The following is a 17,603-nucleotide window of genomic DNA, read 5'->3' on the forward strand; positions in this document are numbered from 1 at the left end:
CACACCACTCAGGAAAAGGACAAAGCCCATCATCAGAACCATTAGCACCTTTTCTGAGGAAGCTCTCGCTCAGTTGCAGGAGTGTTTTGCCCTCGCAGAGTGGAGTGTCTTCGAGCATGATGACCTAGAGCAGGGGTCCCCAACTCCAGGCCTCAAGTCCTGCAGTTTTTAGATGTGTCTGTGATCCAACACAGCTGATTCAAATGGCTAAATGACCTCCTCAACATGTCTTGCAGTTCTCCAGAGGACTGGTAATGAACTAATCATTTGATTCAGGTGTGTTGACCCAGGGTGAGATCTAAAAACTGCAGGACACCGGCCCTCGAGGCCTGGAGTTGGGGACCCCTGACCTAGAGACTCACACAACCGCAGTGCTAGGTTACATCACGCACTGCATGGACACTGTCACCATGGAAAAGCGTGTCCGGGTCTACCCCAACTGTAAACCCTGGATGACAAGTTAGGTTGGGGCATTGTTAAAGGCACACAACTCGGCATACAAATCTGGGGACCAGGATATGTACAGCAGAGCAAGAGCAGACCTTAAAAAAGGCATCAGAGCAGCAAAACTGGACTTCTCGAACAAGCTATTGGATCACCTCTCTGATAACAACTCCAGAAAGGTATGGGAGGCCCTGAAACATATCACAAGGCAAAGGGACAAATACAGATAATATAGACATCTCATTAGCAGAGGAACTTAACCGCTTCTTTGCCCGCTTTGAGAAAACTGCAGACACCCCCACCATGCACACCGCCCTGCCCTGCCCACAGCCTCCTCTGAGCACAGCCCTCACACCTTTAGTCTCCAAGAACACCAGGTTCGCAATGTGTAAAGAGCAGTAAATCAGAGGAAAGCTGCTGGCCCTGACAGAATATCTGGGAGAATGCTCAAAGCCTGGGCTGTCCAGCTGGCTCCTGTGTTCACCATTATTCAACCTCTCCCTGTCACATGCCACTGTCCCTCACTGCCTGAAATCAGCAACAATAGTCCCAGTCCCCAAGTCCACCACCATCAGTAGCCTCAGCGACTACAGACTCATCACTCTGACTCCAGTGGTTGCAAAGTGCTTTGAGAAGCTGGTCCTAAAGCACATAAAGGACTGCCTCCCACCCAGCTTCGACCCCCAGCAGTTTTCCTATAAGGCAAACAGGTCCACTGAGGATGCAGTTTCCACCGCCCTCCACTCTGCTCTGCATCACCTGGAGAATCCTGGAACATCAGTGAGGATGCTCTTCGTTGACTTCAGCTCGGCCTTCAATACCATCATCCCAGGCCTTCTTATAGCCAAGGTGGTAAATTTGGACTCCCTCCTCCCCCCCCCCCCCCCCACGCCACATGTGCATGGATCAAAAACGTTCTCACAGACCGTTCACAATCAGTCAAGGTTGTGAACGGTCTCCCTGGACATCTCAACCGTGCCAGCTAGAGATGTCTCTCCAGAGCCAGGGCAATTATAAAAGACTACCTCCATCCTGCCCTCTGGAAAAAGGTTCAGATCCATCAGGTGCAAAACCAATAGACTGAAAGGATATTATATAACTGGACTTGTATACAGCCCCACAATGTTTCTGCTTCAATATTTCACCTTTGTGTTCCAGCTACCCAATTTCGCTGTGCAAGAAACAGCACAATGACAATAAAAGCTCTAAAGTCAAAGTCAAAAGCAAATTAATATTTCAATTTTTTTAATTATCAAAAGGCTGAATAAATGCTCCATTTTCAAAAGGATTAAAGCTGTGCAAGCCATTTTAGATAAAACAGACACAGTTAAGAAAAGAATAAGTAAAAGCTTCTTTCTTAGGCGTAATAGTGTGGCAGATCAAACCACCAGAATCGTCCTGGTATTAATTCCGTTTCTTCAGAAGGGACACGAGTCTGACATAAGTCAGAGAAATACTCTGTGGGGTCTTCACTTCTGTTACACATCTGGACGTGGATGTGCGAGGTGATCCCTTGGTAAACGCTCTGCATGGGCAGCATTGTGCCAATCTTCTCACCCTTATCCACCGTTCCTGAGGTTTTGATCGGCTTCACATAGAAAAGTTTGAAACAAAGACCTGCAGGACACAAACACAACCACTCAGTCATTAAATCGAAACCAGGATCAATAACACAATCAGTAACAAGATGGGCGGTGGACTGACCTTCTCCTGAGAGGTTGATGCCCTCGTCGATAGCTTTCTTATTGGGGTCATTATAGACAATCAGGCTCCCTTTGATTGTCACATCAAACGGGGCTAAGACATCTGAGCCGTCACTGCACTCGATGTCCACACCTTTGTGAAGTCTCCCACCCCTGAAATCCAGCAGACATCCAGCTGTGAGCAGCTGCTTCACATCATCCAGCCTTACATTAAAAACAAAAATGTGTTCACAGCTTACCGCGAGGCTCCGTAGTGTCCCTCTCCCCAGCTGTCTGATGTCCTCTGGGTGTTGCATACATTGTCACTGCAGAGCTGACCGAACTTAACAGCATCACACATCCACACCACAGCTGGAGATACACAGAAATACTCAGACTTTCATAGATGCAACCATAACGTTTTATTTTAAATCTTATCAATAAACTAAATTTGGTCATCTAAAAACAATTTTATTAGCTGATTGGTTAAAGTTTTACTTAAACAGTTTATAAATATGCTAATTAAATGTGCATTCAGGTAAACAGACACAAGCCCAAATGTAAGTTTATGTTTTTACTGACGAAAGTTGTGTTTTAAGTTAATTTTTTCTTCTGCTCTCGTGTCATTCGCAGTGAAGTTTTATACGTTATATGTTGTTGGTAGAAAAAATTGAATGCATAAAACCACCAAAACATTGAGAAATATTGACCTCTAACAGGTTTAACATGTAAACGGCTAAATCGCTGTTGGGATTTCCTCACCCAGTAAAACGAGGATGCGTCTCATCTTTAGACCTTCAGCTTTGATCCAGATACTGAGTTTCTGCTGTTACTCTCACAGCATTTATAGCCTTCAGTTTGAATGTGTCAGCAGCTGAAAACAAACACATTCTGGAGTTTTGATTATTCAAATGTTGATGATGAAACTCTTGAGTCTGTTTGTGCTTGTGTTGCATCACTTGGTTACGCAAGTAATCCCAGTATTTGCAAATCTGAGTCTTTATTAGGGTCCTGGGCCCTGTTTCAGGAAGCCGGTTTAGTGGAAAAACTGAGTAAGTATACCCTGAGTTAACGAAAACTCTGGGTTTTCGGTTTCACAAAGCGAGTTCAGCTGCAGCCTGAGTGAGTCACTATGACGACACACTCCGTGAAGCTAACCTGCCCCCTAGCAGGTTTACTACAACTAACCCTGACTGTCTCCGCCCCTTTGTCGGAAACCTGACAGTAGGAAGTGTCGGACATGGCGTGCCACTTCCTTGAAGAGCCAGTAGATCGTGAAGCCCAAATTCTCCGCAGAGCTCTCCGCCGGGAGAGAGTGATCAGAGCGCGTTTGGACATTTTATCATTTCCTGATGATTTTCTGTGCGAACGTTACCGTTTCTCAGCACAATCTATAATTTATTTGGATAACATCCTCAGGCCATATATTACGCATGTGACACATCGCGGACATGCTCTCAGTTCATTGCATATTATTTGTATTGCACTTCGGTTTCTTGCAAACGGGAGCTTTCTGTATAATATTGGTGACGCTGAGCACGTTTCCAAGGCTACCGTCTGTCGGGCAGTCAGGAATGTTACAGTTGCACTGAAACGTCTCCTGTACACGTTTGTGGTGTTCCCCGGTCATAGACCCACAAGATTTATCAAAGAGGGATGCCACAAAATTGCAGGTATCAGGATGACCAAAACTTAATGTATGATGTGGTGATACTTGGACTACTACTTAAATTGCACATTTATTTTCAGGGTTCCCAGGCGTGATTGGCTGTACAGATGGCACTCACATTCCAATCATTGCTCCTTCAGTAAATGAAGGAGACTATGTGAACAGGAAGTCTTTCCACAGCATTAATGTACAGGTACATAGTTCCCTGTAGCATGTCAAACTAACAAATTATTTCATTATAGTAATGGATGCTAATTTGTGTTCTCTGCACTGTGAAGATCATATGTGATGCTGCCAACATTATCACAAATGTGGAAGCCAAGTGGCCAGGCTCTGTCCATGACTCACAAATATTCCGTGAATGTACACTGAGCACAAAATTTGGACATGGTGAGTTGAAAATACTTTAAAATATATAAAGACCAATTGCTTCAGGGACATTTGAACTGAAGTGTATCCTTCTGTCTTAGGAGAGTTCACTGGCTACTTGCTTGGTGATAGGGGGTATCCATGTTTACCCTATTTGCTTACCCCTTACCCTGACCCTGAACCGGGCCCACAGCAGCGATATAATCTGGCTAATTGCAGGACAAGAGCCAGAATTGAAATGACTATCGGAATGCTTAAGGCCCGGTTCCAGTGCCTGCAAAGACTCAGGGTCACCCCAGAAAGGGCATGTGACATTATTGTGGCATGTGTGATTCTTCACAACATTGCCACAATTAGAGGAGAACACTGTCCTTCTGAACCAAACAGCAGTGATCCAAACCATGAACATCCTGACCCTCCCACGGACATACAAGATGGAAGAGCAGTCAGAGACACCATATGTCACAATCATTTCCTTTGACCCATCACCTCAACATGTTGAAAGAAGAATAAACAGATTTTTTGTTCAACTGGCTTTATTGGTCGCCTGTGTTTCCTGTACACAAAGTATTAAAAGATGTAAACCACATAAAGTGTCTCTGTTGCTTCCTCCTCTGTAACAGCTGTCAATGTTTCTTCATTATTTTCCTGTAGTAAAGAAATAGACAACATTGCTGTTCTACTGTAAACTCATATAATCTGTGGAGTATTACTCACAACTGAATGTTGGTCTGGCTCAACAGGAGGCTGCACCAGATGCAGTACACCATCACCATCAACTGATAGAATATGAGGTTTATACAGGTCACTTATAACTTACAAGGGACCAAATGGCAATTAACAAACATACCAAGCACCTTACACTTCATTGTCATTATGCTCTCAAAGACAACCAAGGCTGAGGGAAGGCAAAATCAGTCGGAAAATAACTTCACTACAAAATAATTCATTATGGTGAAGAGTTTATCAGATGAATGAGTCGCACTGCAAAGGTGACTGTGAAGAAAGGATGTATGCACATCATGTATTATTTTGAATTTACCCCTTATGTAGGCACTTGTGTCTTGCGGGGTTATTGACTCAGAGGATGTCCCCGCAGAGATGCCTTCGGCCACAGGGCGCCCACTGTTTTGGCTGAGGGCCAACTGCTCAGCCTCTGTGAGTGGTGGTGGTGGAGGACCCCCACCTGTTTTTCGGGCCTCCGCTTTTTTTCTGTTGGCTATAACGGGCCACATTTGAGCATACAGAGTAAGCAAATATGTACTTGTAATGTGCTCAGATAATTTCAATAAGTGCTTACAGAAAGAAAATTAATGTAGCCTCTAACTGCAATTGATTTACATCGGACAAACAGACCAAGCACTATGGCTCATAATACAATTACACCTTACCTGTTTGGACTATATTTTTATATTTCATTTTTACTTGCTGCCAGGAACGTTTGGGGCCTGTTGGGTTGCACCTGCGCTCAAATCACATCACAAAATAAAATGTATAAAATAACAAATAAAATAACATATGATAAAATAACGTGTTAAATGGGTGGAAATCCCTCGATCAATGTTTAAATTAACACTCACGCATTGACTCTGTCGGCTATGTTTTGCCATGCATGCTTTTGCAGCTGTGGCTGTGTTACTTTTTTCCGCGGAATTTGCATGTTATCGGCATATGCTGCCATCAGAATTTCGGCCTCAAGCGCTGTGAAATACATTGACTGCGCCTTCTTTCCCTCCGTCTCCATGGTGACTCGCTTAATCTGTGCTCCGCTTATCAGGGCTTTATGTATCCTCGTCCGCGCGCTTCACTTGGGGTTAAAGCAACTCCGCGTTGACTGAACTACTTGTTATCAGCCTTTCTGAAACCGAATATTCCGAGTTGGACAGTTCGGGGTTACTCAACCGTGAGTGTCGTTTTTCACTCTGAGTTTTCCAAACCGGCTTCCTGAAACAGGGCCCAGGTCTCTGCAATCCAAACAAGAGACTAAATCTAACTCTATGGCTTTAGCCGTGGTAAAGAACTTCAAAAGTTAAATATGTAAGCTAAAAGTATTAGTATCAGTAATGGTGTCGGCAATACAGGCCCTGTATTTACTCTGTATCGGATTGATACAAAGTTTGCAGTCTCACACACATTTCTTATGTTCTGATGAGTCTATCAGTCTTTTAAGCAAATTTTTTATCAGATTCATTTTAAGATTGTAAATTCTTTTTTTCTTTTATTATAGAATACATTATATATTCTTTATTTCGTATTAAGTTCAAAAGGAGTACAACATATTAATTAACAACAGCACTTAAGTTCTTTATGTAAATATGACAGGTTTAGCCACACAAGCTAACTTCCTACTGCAGTCACTGCAAACTGAAAATATTTATCGACAATAAAGAAAAAGTGAACACTGAGAATCATCTAAGCATCTAAGAATCATTTAAGGATAAGAGTGTTTGATACCGGGATGCTCTTCTCTGCTTTTTGAGTTTGAGAGAGGTACCGAACAAAAGAAAACATCCCCATTACATATTAAACATCAAATATTAAAATCAGTTATAAAAACTCATACGTCACTAGCTGGGCCCACGTCCTCATTTTAAGTTTGACAGTGTTTTAGTAGGTAAAGGTGAATGCTTTGACATGAATTGAGCTGCGGTTTGGGGAAGGCCTCGAAGGGGACTGGCAGCGGCTCCCGGGCCGGGCAGATCCCCATGTACTAAATAGAAGTGAAGAAGTTGAAGACTGGAGAAGAAGGAGGGAGGGGAGGTGGGGCACGTAAACAAGAATGATCAGCTTGAAGAACTAGGGGAACCTATATAGATGACAGCCGAAAGGAGTGTGTTTGGAGGCGTGGTCCTGCTCCTGAAATTCCGATACATAATCTCCAATTTAAAGCACATTAGCACAGTACCCAAAATACGCAATGAGTTAAAAAAAAAAAGAAGCTACTTCAGATTATACAGTGGGGCAAAAAAGTATTCAGTCAGCCACCGATTGTGCAAGTTCCCCCACTTAAAATGATGACAGAGGTCAGTAATTTGCACCAGAGGTACACTTCAACTGTGAGAGACAGAATGTGGAAAAAAAAATCCATGAATCCACATGGTAGGATTTGTAAAGAATTTATTCGTAAATTAGGGTGGAAAATAAGTATTTGGTCACCTCAAACAAGGAAAATCTCTGGCTCTCACAGACCTGTAATGTCTTCTGTAAGAAGCTTTTCTGTCCCCCACTCGTTACCTGTATGAATGGCACCTGTTTGAACTCATCATCTGTATAAAAGACACCTGTCCACAGCCTCAAACAGTCAGACTCCAAACTCCGCCATGGCCAAGACCAAAGAGCTTTCGAAGGACACCAGGAAAAGTATTGTAGACCTGCACCAGACTGGGAAGAGTGAATCTACAATAGGCAAGCAGCTTGGTGTGAAAAAATCAACTGTGGGAGCAATCATCAGAAAATGGAAGACATACAAGACCACTGATAATCTCCCTCGATCTGGGGCTCCACGCAAGATCTCATCCCGTGGGGTCAAAATGATCATGAGAACGGTGAGCAAAGATCCCAGAACCACACGGGGGGACCTGGTGAATGACCTGCAGAGAGCTGGGACCAAAGTAACAAAGGTCACCATCAGTAACACACTACAACGGCAGGGAATCAAATCCCGCAGTGCCAGACGTGTTCCTCTGCTGAAGCCAGTGCACGTCCAGGCCCGTCTGAAGTTTGCCAGAGAGCACATGGATGATACAGCAGAGGATTGGGAGAATGTCATGTGGTCAGATGAAACCAACTGGGACAAAAAATCGGCCCGGGCATTTTAACTAGATAAAGATTGAAAATGTGACGTCATTCAGGGGTAAAACCGCAAAGGATTCTGGGAACTTGTGGCAAGAGGTACTAGCGCACGCAGGCTTTCAATTGAACTCAGTTACACAGCGATAAAAAGAAACCCAAAAAATGGCAAGAAGCTGTTGTATTATTAACTGCAACAGCCGGTCGCATGACAGCCACGGGAAGCCGATCGTTTTTTATCGGATTACGTCGTTGAAGAGAAATTTTTTAAGCCATGTTTCCGAAGTAAGAGCCGACGGATGGTCTGGATATACCAAATATAACGTCTCAGAACACTCCAGCTCACATGTTAGTCTGCTCCAAGCATTCCCACAAAGGTCATAGTTTTTTAGTAGTTAATACGTCATTTTTCTTAACATAATTGGTGATATAGGTTACAAACAAGTCTGGCGCTGAACAGAAATTGTCGCGCTATGCTCCTTTATTTATTGTGTTTATTGTGCATAAATAGTGAATTGTCCTGACACAATATTGCGTTTCGCTTCTGTTATTATGGTACATTGACAAAAACATATACTTTTATTCACAGGATAAAACAGTTGTTTTGTATCACCAATTGTCCAGTACGATTACAGCATACAATATTATTGTCACTGCTACATTTCTGTAATGAACCAGAAATTATTTCCACTAATTAATTACCGTTGAGCTCAAAGGTTATATTAATAAACGGTTAACGAATGTGTATTTATGACGATGATTTGTGAGACTGGTAAACTTATGATATGTACGATGGTCTTTCGTTCTACACGGTGCGTTTCAAGGTCCTGTACCCATCCGTCGGTAAACTGTACCTGGGCTTGTTGCAGTGACCTGAAGTTACTGAACTTCATGAGTGTGTGCACTCACTCCAAGAACCGTATAATTATAAATCTGAGCGTGGTGAAAGTTGGGCAGCACGCTAACGTCTTTTGTCCACTCTGTGTGCTCGTAAGGGTCTGACCCTTTCACTCCTTTGATTTTTTCCTCGTATCTTTTCTTTGTCTTTCTTAGTCGAGTCTGTCTTTGTACGGACCGGCATTGTTCTCCTTTTGTTTTGTACATTCCTTTTTTGTGCGGCAAAGAAAAAACAAGAAGGTGTTGGAACCGGAGAATGAACGTTTTGCGTTGCTGCAAATGCTTGCATTTGATGCAGTACTTGGATTGTTTTGCCACGAGTTCCCGGCATGCAATGCGCGAAAATCACGTGATTGCTAAACTAGGGGGCGGGTGCATCCGGCCTCCTCGGCTGTAATTGGTCCAGCCCAGAGTCGATCATGACCAATTGGCCAATCCAACACCTTTCATTATACCCTTCCAAAAAAAAAAAAAAAAAAAATCCATCGGCCCATAAAAACAAAAAATCGCCAGCGGCCCACTGGGCATATGCCCGGTATGCCCGATGGCCAGTCCAGCTATGGATGAAACCAAAGTAGAACTTTTTGGTATAAACTCAACTCGTCGTGTTTGGAGGAAGAAGAATACTGAGTTGCATCCCAAGAACACCATACCTACTGTGAAGCATGGGGGTGGAAACATCATGCTATGGGGCTGTTTTTCTGCCAAGGGGACAGGACGACTGATCCGTGTTAAGGACAGAATGAATGGGGCCATGTATCGTGAGATTTTGAGCCAAAACCTCCTTCCATCAGTGAGAACTTTGAAGATGAAACGAGGCTGGGTCTTCCAACATGACAATGATCCAAAACACACCGCCCGGGCAACAAAGGAGTGGCTCCGTAAGAAGCATTTGAAAGTCCTGGAGTGGCCTAGCCAGTGTCCAGACCTCAACCCCATAGAAAATCTGTGGCGGGAGTTGAAAGTCCGTGTTGCTCGGCGACAGCCCCAAAACATCACTGCTCTCAAGAAGATCTGCATGGAGGAATGGGCCAAAATACCAGCTACTGTGTGTGCAAACCTGGTAAAGACCTATAGTAAACGTTTGACCTCTGTTATTGCCAACAAAGGTTATGTTACAAAGTATTGAGTTGTATTTTTGTTATTGACCAAATACTTATTTTCCACCCTGATTTACGAATAAATTCTTTACAAATCCTACCATGTGGATTCATGGATTTTTTTTTTCACATTCTGTCTCTCACAGTTGAAGTGTACCTCTGGTGCAAATTACTGACCTCTGTCATCATTTTAGGTGGGGGAACTTGCACAATCGGTGGCTGACTAAATACCTTTTTGCCCCACTGTATTTGATTACCCAAAAATAGGTTTTGAAGATTTGCAGAAAAAAGTTCCTCATTCTGTGGGTTCATTATTTCAGGTTTTGCTACCTGATAATTAAAGACTGCCCAAAATTTTATCTGAAAATTTTTGGGCAGATGTAGATATTTTATTCAGGAGTAAAAAATATCTGCAAGCCGAATCATGTTTATAATTAGCTGTATTAGGTAGAATTTTACAATTATAATGCAAACGAGATGCCCCCCCCCAACATAAATACAAACACAGGAACACACGCATACACACAAGCACACACACGCTTTCTATTCATCTGCTGATCAGATGAACCTAGGAAAGAGAATCAATGCACTGAGATCTGAGTCCTCATTAGTGAAATTGTTAATAATACTGCCAAGCTAAATAATTTTACTCTATTCATAACCTTTTTGTGTTTTTGATATAAGTTAAATTTATTATTATGCATAAATATTTGTATACACCTGATGGTGTTCTCCCTTCTGTTGTAACACTCGGATGTTGACACAGAGGGGTTCCATAAACGCTTGTTTGGATGTCCTTGAAAGCTAATAGTTACGGTTAATTATTACTACTTTTAGCAGGTTCAGGTAGACATGTCGCGAAACAAGACACACTGGAAACATGTTTAAAAACAGAGTGAAAGAACAACGGTCAGGGAAGGTCTGTTTTTTGTGTCTTTTGGACACCTGAAGGGTCTGACAGCTCTGCTGAAGCATAAGAACTGCATCTTTGCTGCTTTAGCTCAGCAGTGTCTGTTCAATAAAAAGAAAAGAAAACATTACTCCTTATGCTGCTTTTGGATATATAATTAAAACCAAAATTAAAAACTAAAGAGCAATTAAAACTTTCACAGATCAGAAGTCAATCCACAATATTTTATCACTACAGTTTGATTCTTCATCAACAGAATGACCGTTACTTAGTGTAAGTGATCCTGATGGTCTGGACATTCAGGGTCATTTTGAAGACCCAGACCCTGAACCATGGTGCTCATCTTGAGCATCTTGGCAAGGCTGGACTCCAGGATATTAAAGTAGACTTTGATGGCAGGCAGGAATGGCAAAAATGGTCATCTAAAGTTTCTACTCAGAACATCTAATACAAACACTGTACAAGCATTCTGTTGTGTCTGATGTTCCCAGTTATAAAATCTGATTATATAAAAGATTTTTGAGATTTGTTTGCCGCAATGTCCTCTGCAAAGTTTACTCTTCACACATAGGGGTGGAGCTCACCTTCAGCTTGAAGCCCTGCAGGCTATTGGTGTAGCCAACCACCGTGCCCCTCCAAACTCTCACCAGGCAGACTGTGTGAGACAACAGCTCGATGCAGTACTTGGGTTTGTCCAACTCCCCAAAGACAACACAGGCAAAGAAACAGTTCATTATTCAGACACCGACAGAGCACTGTGTAAAGTCTGACACGGGGAAACGTGCTAACATCAAAATAGCACTGGTTTCCACTATAAAACATGATTACAGTGATGGACTCTGACTTATGATAAAGTGCACCAGGATGATAAGTAATACTGAAAATACTCAGAATTGATTGGATCTACTCTGACCTGCTTTTTTTTTGTGCCAAAAAACTTAGTTCAGGGTTAGACCTAAGTTTAACCAGGTGTCTGAGCACTGGCAAACGTTCATGTTCAGTTAATCTGTAAAAGGTCATTAAAATGTTCTTCCTGTTGATTCTTTCTGACAATCTCAGATGAGCTCACACTGAAATTAAATCTTTGTCTATGCCATGAGGAAGGACTATGAAGAGAACAAATCAGGGAGTGCTGAGGCTAAACCTTGGCCTCTCCCCATTGGACAGCCAATCACAAATATTTATTTATTTATTTATTTATGTTTGGGGTTTCTTTGCCTGTCCTTTACACCGCTGTAGCAAACAGAATTATTGTCTAATATTTATTTTCCTAAGTGCTCTTTTGCTATACTGGACCACTTGATTGTCATATTTAGAAGTTTTTTATCAGGATTGTTTATTTATTTATTTGTATTTTATTTTAAGTATTTACAATCAGAACTGAGAGGACCGGGGGACTGGAAAGAAAAGACAGACAGAGCCGGGGGGCAGACTGAGATATTGCACAGGCCCTGCCAAGCAGTCACCAGGAGTGAGCCAGTGCACACCCGAGCACTCAGCCCTGGACGCAGAGAACCACCAATGTACCAGCAGGTGGGGCACCAGCCACTGGCAGGGAGTATGGTGGGGGTAGATAAACCCCCATACTTAGGGGGAGAGAGGAGTGGAATCTAAGACCCGACCTGACACAGACACAAACATTTATTCCCATCCTTACGTACACATACACAAACACTCAGCTCTCGCCCAACACAGACACACACAGACATGAACCATACACACACTCCAGAGTCCAGACTCTGGAGTGGAGATGAGCAGACCACCCCAATCACAAATATTCCCAAGACCACTGCCTTACAATCCTTTACATCATATCTTTCTGATGTGGCTGCTTATTATTATTATGCATATTATTTCCGATTTATGTGCTCCCTCTACAGAACATTTTAAGCACTTTTAAAGATATCTCGTATCACTGCTACTGGAATGATTCAGTTATATGTTTCTTTTTTAAGCCTCATGAGGTATCACAACTGCGTGTCTTACACAAGTGCTTAGACAGTGCAAAAAGCTGGATTAGCATCTCATGCTAAACCTTCCATCAAATTTTGACTCTGGTTTTACTTTAGATGGTCATTACTGTTTCTTCGAGATTGGATTACTGTAGCTCATTATTCACCTTCCTAAAGCATCATTGGACCATCTGCAGACTGTACAGAACACTGCTTCCAGAATTCTGGCCAAATCAAAGAGATTTTCTAATGTCACAGCACTACTCGTCCAGCTCCAGTGGCTTCCAGAAAACATTTCAAGCTCTTGGTTCTCACTTATAGGTTTCTAAATGGTCAAGCACTGGCATATATTAAAGAAAAAGAACTCTAGGGGGTCCCTAAGGTCCTGAAAACTAAAGGTGACTGAGCCTTCTCAATAGTACCACCAGGACTCTGGAACTCTCTCACCTTTAGTTTGAAGTCTGCAGACTCTGTTGAGCTTTTTAAAAAGCAACTAAAAACTTCTTTTTACAACTGCTTTTAAGTAACTTTTTCAGTGTACTGATGTGTAATGTTTTTTCTTGCTTCTGATCAGCACTTTGGGACCAATATCTTTAAAGGTGCTATTGAAGTGAAGTTTTTACTTTACTTTTTACTTTACTTCCTCTTTTCTTCTCTCTCTTGCAACTCCATCTTCATCACCTTTGTCCATTATATCGACTATCCGTCCTCTGCATATGTCCAGTCCTTGCCTCTCTGACTTTGTCTCCATGCTTAGATCTTGTTGAATTCCTCAGGCAGCAGCATCACAGGTCAGCTGATCACAGCCTGTAAACATAATCTACTCACAGTTTAAATTATTACAAATTATTTCTAAGTGATTCTTTTTCCATCTTAGGTTTATCTCAACAACAGCATAGAGCTATTCTTAAAAATTCACTTTGTTCTACATCACATGTAGTCAAGATGAGCAAAATCATTAGAAAGTTTGTTCCCTTGTATTAATACCATTTTCAGTTAGGTCAGTTAGCTTGGCAAAAAAAAAAAAAAAAAACGCTGGTGGAAATCTCCTAAAGCCTTTAGGGCCTAAAGGGCTTACTTTGGACCACTAATTACTTTCAACTTGAATACAGATGTTGAGTCAGTACCTCAGTGTTTACCAGAGTCGTTTTAAAAACAGATGTCTATACTTCTACTTAAGCAAAGAATGTCTGCACTTTTGCCACCCCTATCTGTTTGACAGTGACGGTCCTTCCCTGTACTTTGCAAGTTTCAGTGACTAGTTGACATTTGGGTGCCCTCCAGCGACAAAGAAATATATAATTCATATAATCTGTTGACTCCAATCTGCATTTTACATGTGCATGTGGAAAGCCTTAAAAAAAACTCCTGGTTAGACCTGCACAGTCACCAGATCTCATTCCAATAGAGCACATTTGGGTTATGGTAACAGGGGAGATTCCCATTATGGAATTGTAGCAACACAGTTAACCAGTGTAAAGACCACGGGCCAAATGAGGATGGCTGCAATTCATTGCGCTCTGGGTTGAGGGCCCACTTCAACAGCTGGAAATCCCCACATATGAGACTCAAACCCACAATCCTGGCTTAGGAGGCCAGTGCCTTATCCATTAGGCCACTGGGGTTACATGCTGTGATGCATGTGTGTAACCTGAACTGTGTGGGACACTGTCATGTTAATATGGATAATCTCTGAGGAATGTTTCCAGCACCTTGTTGAATCTATGCAATGAAAATTAAGGTAGTTCTAAAGGCAAAATGGGCTCCCACCTGGTTCTAGTAGTACCTAATAAAGTGGCCAGTGGGTATACACTGTAGGCTTGTCTCCCTGACTGTTTATGTTCCCTTTTCTGTGGTTTTCTAATTTAGTCCCTGGCTCTTTGTGGTCTTATGGTACTTCATAACAAAATGCAAATATGCAAACATTTAAATGTAGTCAGAAAAAAGGGCTTAAATGAAATAGCCAAAGTCAAATCCTAAAACTAATTAGGCTACATTTCACATATGTAACTGGATAAAGCTTATAAAAAGCTATTTTATACATTATCACTGAAGCCCATGAGTTGTTAAATTTCTTGTTAAAATTACTTACGTTGCTTACATTAAAGAACAGACTTTATAGTTTCTCTTCTTATCAGTTTCAGTAAATAACATTGATCCTATAGGCTCAACTTGCTGAAGTGCCCACAAATGTAACTTACATCTGGGCAACGTACAAACAGGCTGTGAGGGGGGCTGTTAAAAATATTCTGTTTACAAATATTTGGGGAACGTAGAATTCCTTTGACTCTCTCACATGGAGCTTTGAGCCCCCCTCAGAGCTTTGAGTTTATTAACCACTCTGTGCTTTTTCCTTAGGTGCTTGTGAGTTAAATGAGTTTTCTGTGCCTGATGTATGGGCTCAGGGTTATACATTATCTTTCCACAGGAAAAATGGTCATGGATGTGTGACCGAGCGTGTCGGGACAATGATTTTGCCCTCTGGTAAACTCAGTTAACCCCCATTTGTGAACAACAAGACCCGTTACTATAGAGTTTGGAGATACTATAAGTACCAGAGAGATCTTGAGAGAGAGCAGATTTCGCCTGCAGATCCTCGCAGTCAGCAGCAGGAATTTAGAACCATGGTAAGTTTCTGCAGTGTCTTACAGACTCTGTAATGTCCACTTTTAAAGGTGTGATAGTGTTGCCTATTAGATTCCACAAAGCCTTTTCTAATGTTGATGTGGCCTGGTCTTGCAGCGGGAGTGCCTCTCTGTTCATGTTGGCCAGGCAGGCGTCCAGATGGGAAACGCATGCTGGGAGCTGTACTGCCTGGAGCACGGCATCCAGCCGGATGGTCAGACGCCCAGTGACAAGACAATCGGGGGAGGAGACGACTCCTTCAACACCTTCTTCAGTGAAACCGGGGCTGGAAAACATGTTCCCAGGGCTGTCTTTGTGGACCTGGAACCAACTGTCATTGGTAAAATTTCAATTTTTTAATATAAATTTAAATATATTTATACGTAAAGGATTTGAAAAGTTTTCTCATATACTCATATACAGTTATTTTTCGTGAATATAGATGAAGTCCGTACAGGAACCTACCGGCAGCTCTTCCACCCCGAGCAGCTTATCACTGGAAAAGAAGATGCAGCCAACAACTACGCCCGAGGTCACTACACCATCGGCAAAGAGATCATTGACCTGGTTCTTGACAGAATTCGTAAACTGGTGAGTTTATCTACATGTATTAGTTTAGAGTGTAGTTATGTATGGAGAAAATAGTGCTGTTTTGTTCCCCTGCAGGCTGACCAGTGCACAGGGCTGCAGGGTTTCCTCATCTTCCACTCCTTTGGAGGAGGAACTGGCTCCGGTTTCACCTCTCTGCTCATGGAGCGTCTCTCCGTTGACTACGGCAAGAAGTCAAAGTTGGAGTTCGCAGTTTACCCAGCTCCTCAAGTGTCCACAGCTGTGGTGGAGCCCTACAACTCCATCCTGACCACCCACACCACCCTGGAGCACTCTGACTGTGCCTTCATGGTGGACAATGAGGCCATCTATGACATCTGCCGCAGGAACCTGGACATCGAGCGTCCCACCTACACCAACCTCAACAGGCTGATTGGTCAGATCGTCTCCTCCATCACCGCCTCCCTTCGCTTTGATGGAGCCTTGAATGTGGACCTGACAGAGTTCCAGACCAACCTGGTGCCCTACCCTCGCATCCACTTCCCTCTGGCCACCTATGCCCCTGTTATCTCAGCAGAGAAGGCCTATCACGAGCAGCTCTCTGTAGCTGAGATCACCAATGCCTGCTTCGAGCCAGCCAATCAGATGGTGAAGTGTGACCCTCGCCATGGAAAGTACATGGCCTGCTGCCTTCTGTACCGTGGTGACGTGGTTCCTAAAGAAGTGAACGCCGCCATTGCCACCATCAAGACGAAACGCACCATTCAGTTTGTGGACTGGTGTCCTACAGGTTTCAAGGTGGGCATCAACTACCAGCCCCCCACCGTGGTTCCTGGAGGAGACCTGGCCAAGGTGCAGAGAGCAGTGTGCATGCTGAGCAACACCACTGCCATCGCAGAGGCCTGGGCTCGACTCGACCACAAGTTCGATCTGATGTACGCCAAGAGGGCCTTCGTCCACTGGTATGTGGGAGAGGGAATGGAGGAGGGAGAGTTCTCAGAGGCCAGAGAGGACATGGCTGCCCTGGAGAAGGATTATGAGGAGGTGGGAACCGACAGCATCGGCGATGAGGGAGAGGGGGAGGAGTAATACGTTTTAGTTTTGCATAATGATATCATTATTGTATTTCAGCAGTGAGCAATGCCATATTGGTTTTTTATATATATGTGTGTGCATGTGTGTGCAAAAATAAACCAAGAGTGCAAAGCATTTGTCTGTCTGTGCATTTCAGTTTCTCCCACTATATGTGTCTCCTCCAGCAATGTGCATGTTTGCTGTTGAACTATAATGACTTGTCTGTTGTTGTCAGCTGACACCTGAAAGCAAACAAGGCCTGAGAGAACAGTAACTAGGGAAACCAAGTGTGAGCATGTTCTTGGAAACCTTAGGTGGTAGTTTGTGGTTACAGCTCTAGGGTTACCAGCAGATGCACGGGTGAAAGATTTAACAGTTCCCAACAATAGATTACACGGGTAATAGCACACAAGGTTTACACAAAAACATCTTCTAAGGAAAACAGGTTTCTGAAAAGGCATCAGTAGACAGTAAATCTGTACTTTAGAGGATTGGTTCTGAAATTCATTTTGGGTTATAAACTTCCTAAAGCACTTTAGTCAA

At 42.9% G+C, this 17,603-nt stretch overlaps 2 protein-coding genes across 2 annotated transcripts; one reads left to right on the plus strand and one right to left on the minus strand.

The window, feature by feature from the left end:
* Positions 1 to 1,801: 1,801 nt before the first annotated feature.
* On the minus strand, positions 1,802 to 2,965 carry LOC146547350 (leukocyte cell-derived chemotaxin-2-like). Its single transcript, XM_085264993.1, has 4 exons — positions 2,889 to 2,965; positions 2,387 to 2,498; positions 2,149 to 2,300; positions 1,802 to 2,061 (listed from the first exon to the last, which is right to left on the minus strand). The coding sequence occupies exons 1-4, from the start codon at positions 2,911 to 2,913 to the stop codon at positions 1,802 to 1,804; spliced, it is 549 nt and encodes a 182-aa protein (XP_085121119.1). The 5' UTR covers positions 2,914 to 2,965.
* Positions 2,966 to 15,409: 12,444 nt separating this feature from the next.
* On the plus strand, positions 15,410 to 17,075 carry LOC146547351 (tubulin alpha-1A chain-like). Its single transcript, XM_085264705.1, has 4 exons — positions 15,410 to 15,439; positions 15,555 to 15,777; positions 15,880 to 16,028; positions 16,104 to 17,075. The coding sequence occupies exons 1-4, from the start codon at positions 15,437 to 15,439 to the stop codon at positions 17,073 to 17,075; spliced, it is 1,347 nt and encodes a 448-aa protein (XP_085120831.1). The 5' UTR covers positions 15,410 to 15,436.
* Positions 17,076 to 17,603: the final 528 nt, after the last annotated feature.

The sequence above is a fragment of the Mchenga conophoros genome, linkage group LG23, assembly GCF_057382185.1.
Source record: "Mchenga conophoros isolate Kocher_MC1m ecotype Shallow Benthic linkage group LG23, M_conophoros_male_GT1.1, whole genome shotgun sequence".
NCBI classification, from domain to species: domain Eukaryota; kingdom Metazoa; phylum Chordata; class Actinopteri; order Cichliformes; family Cichlidae; genus Mchenga; species Mchenga conophoros.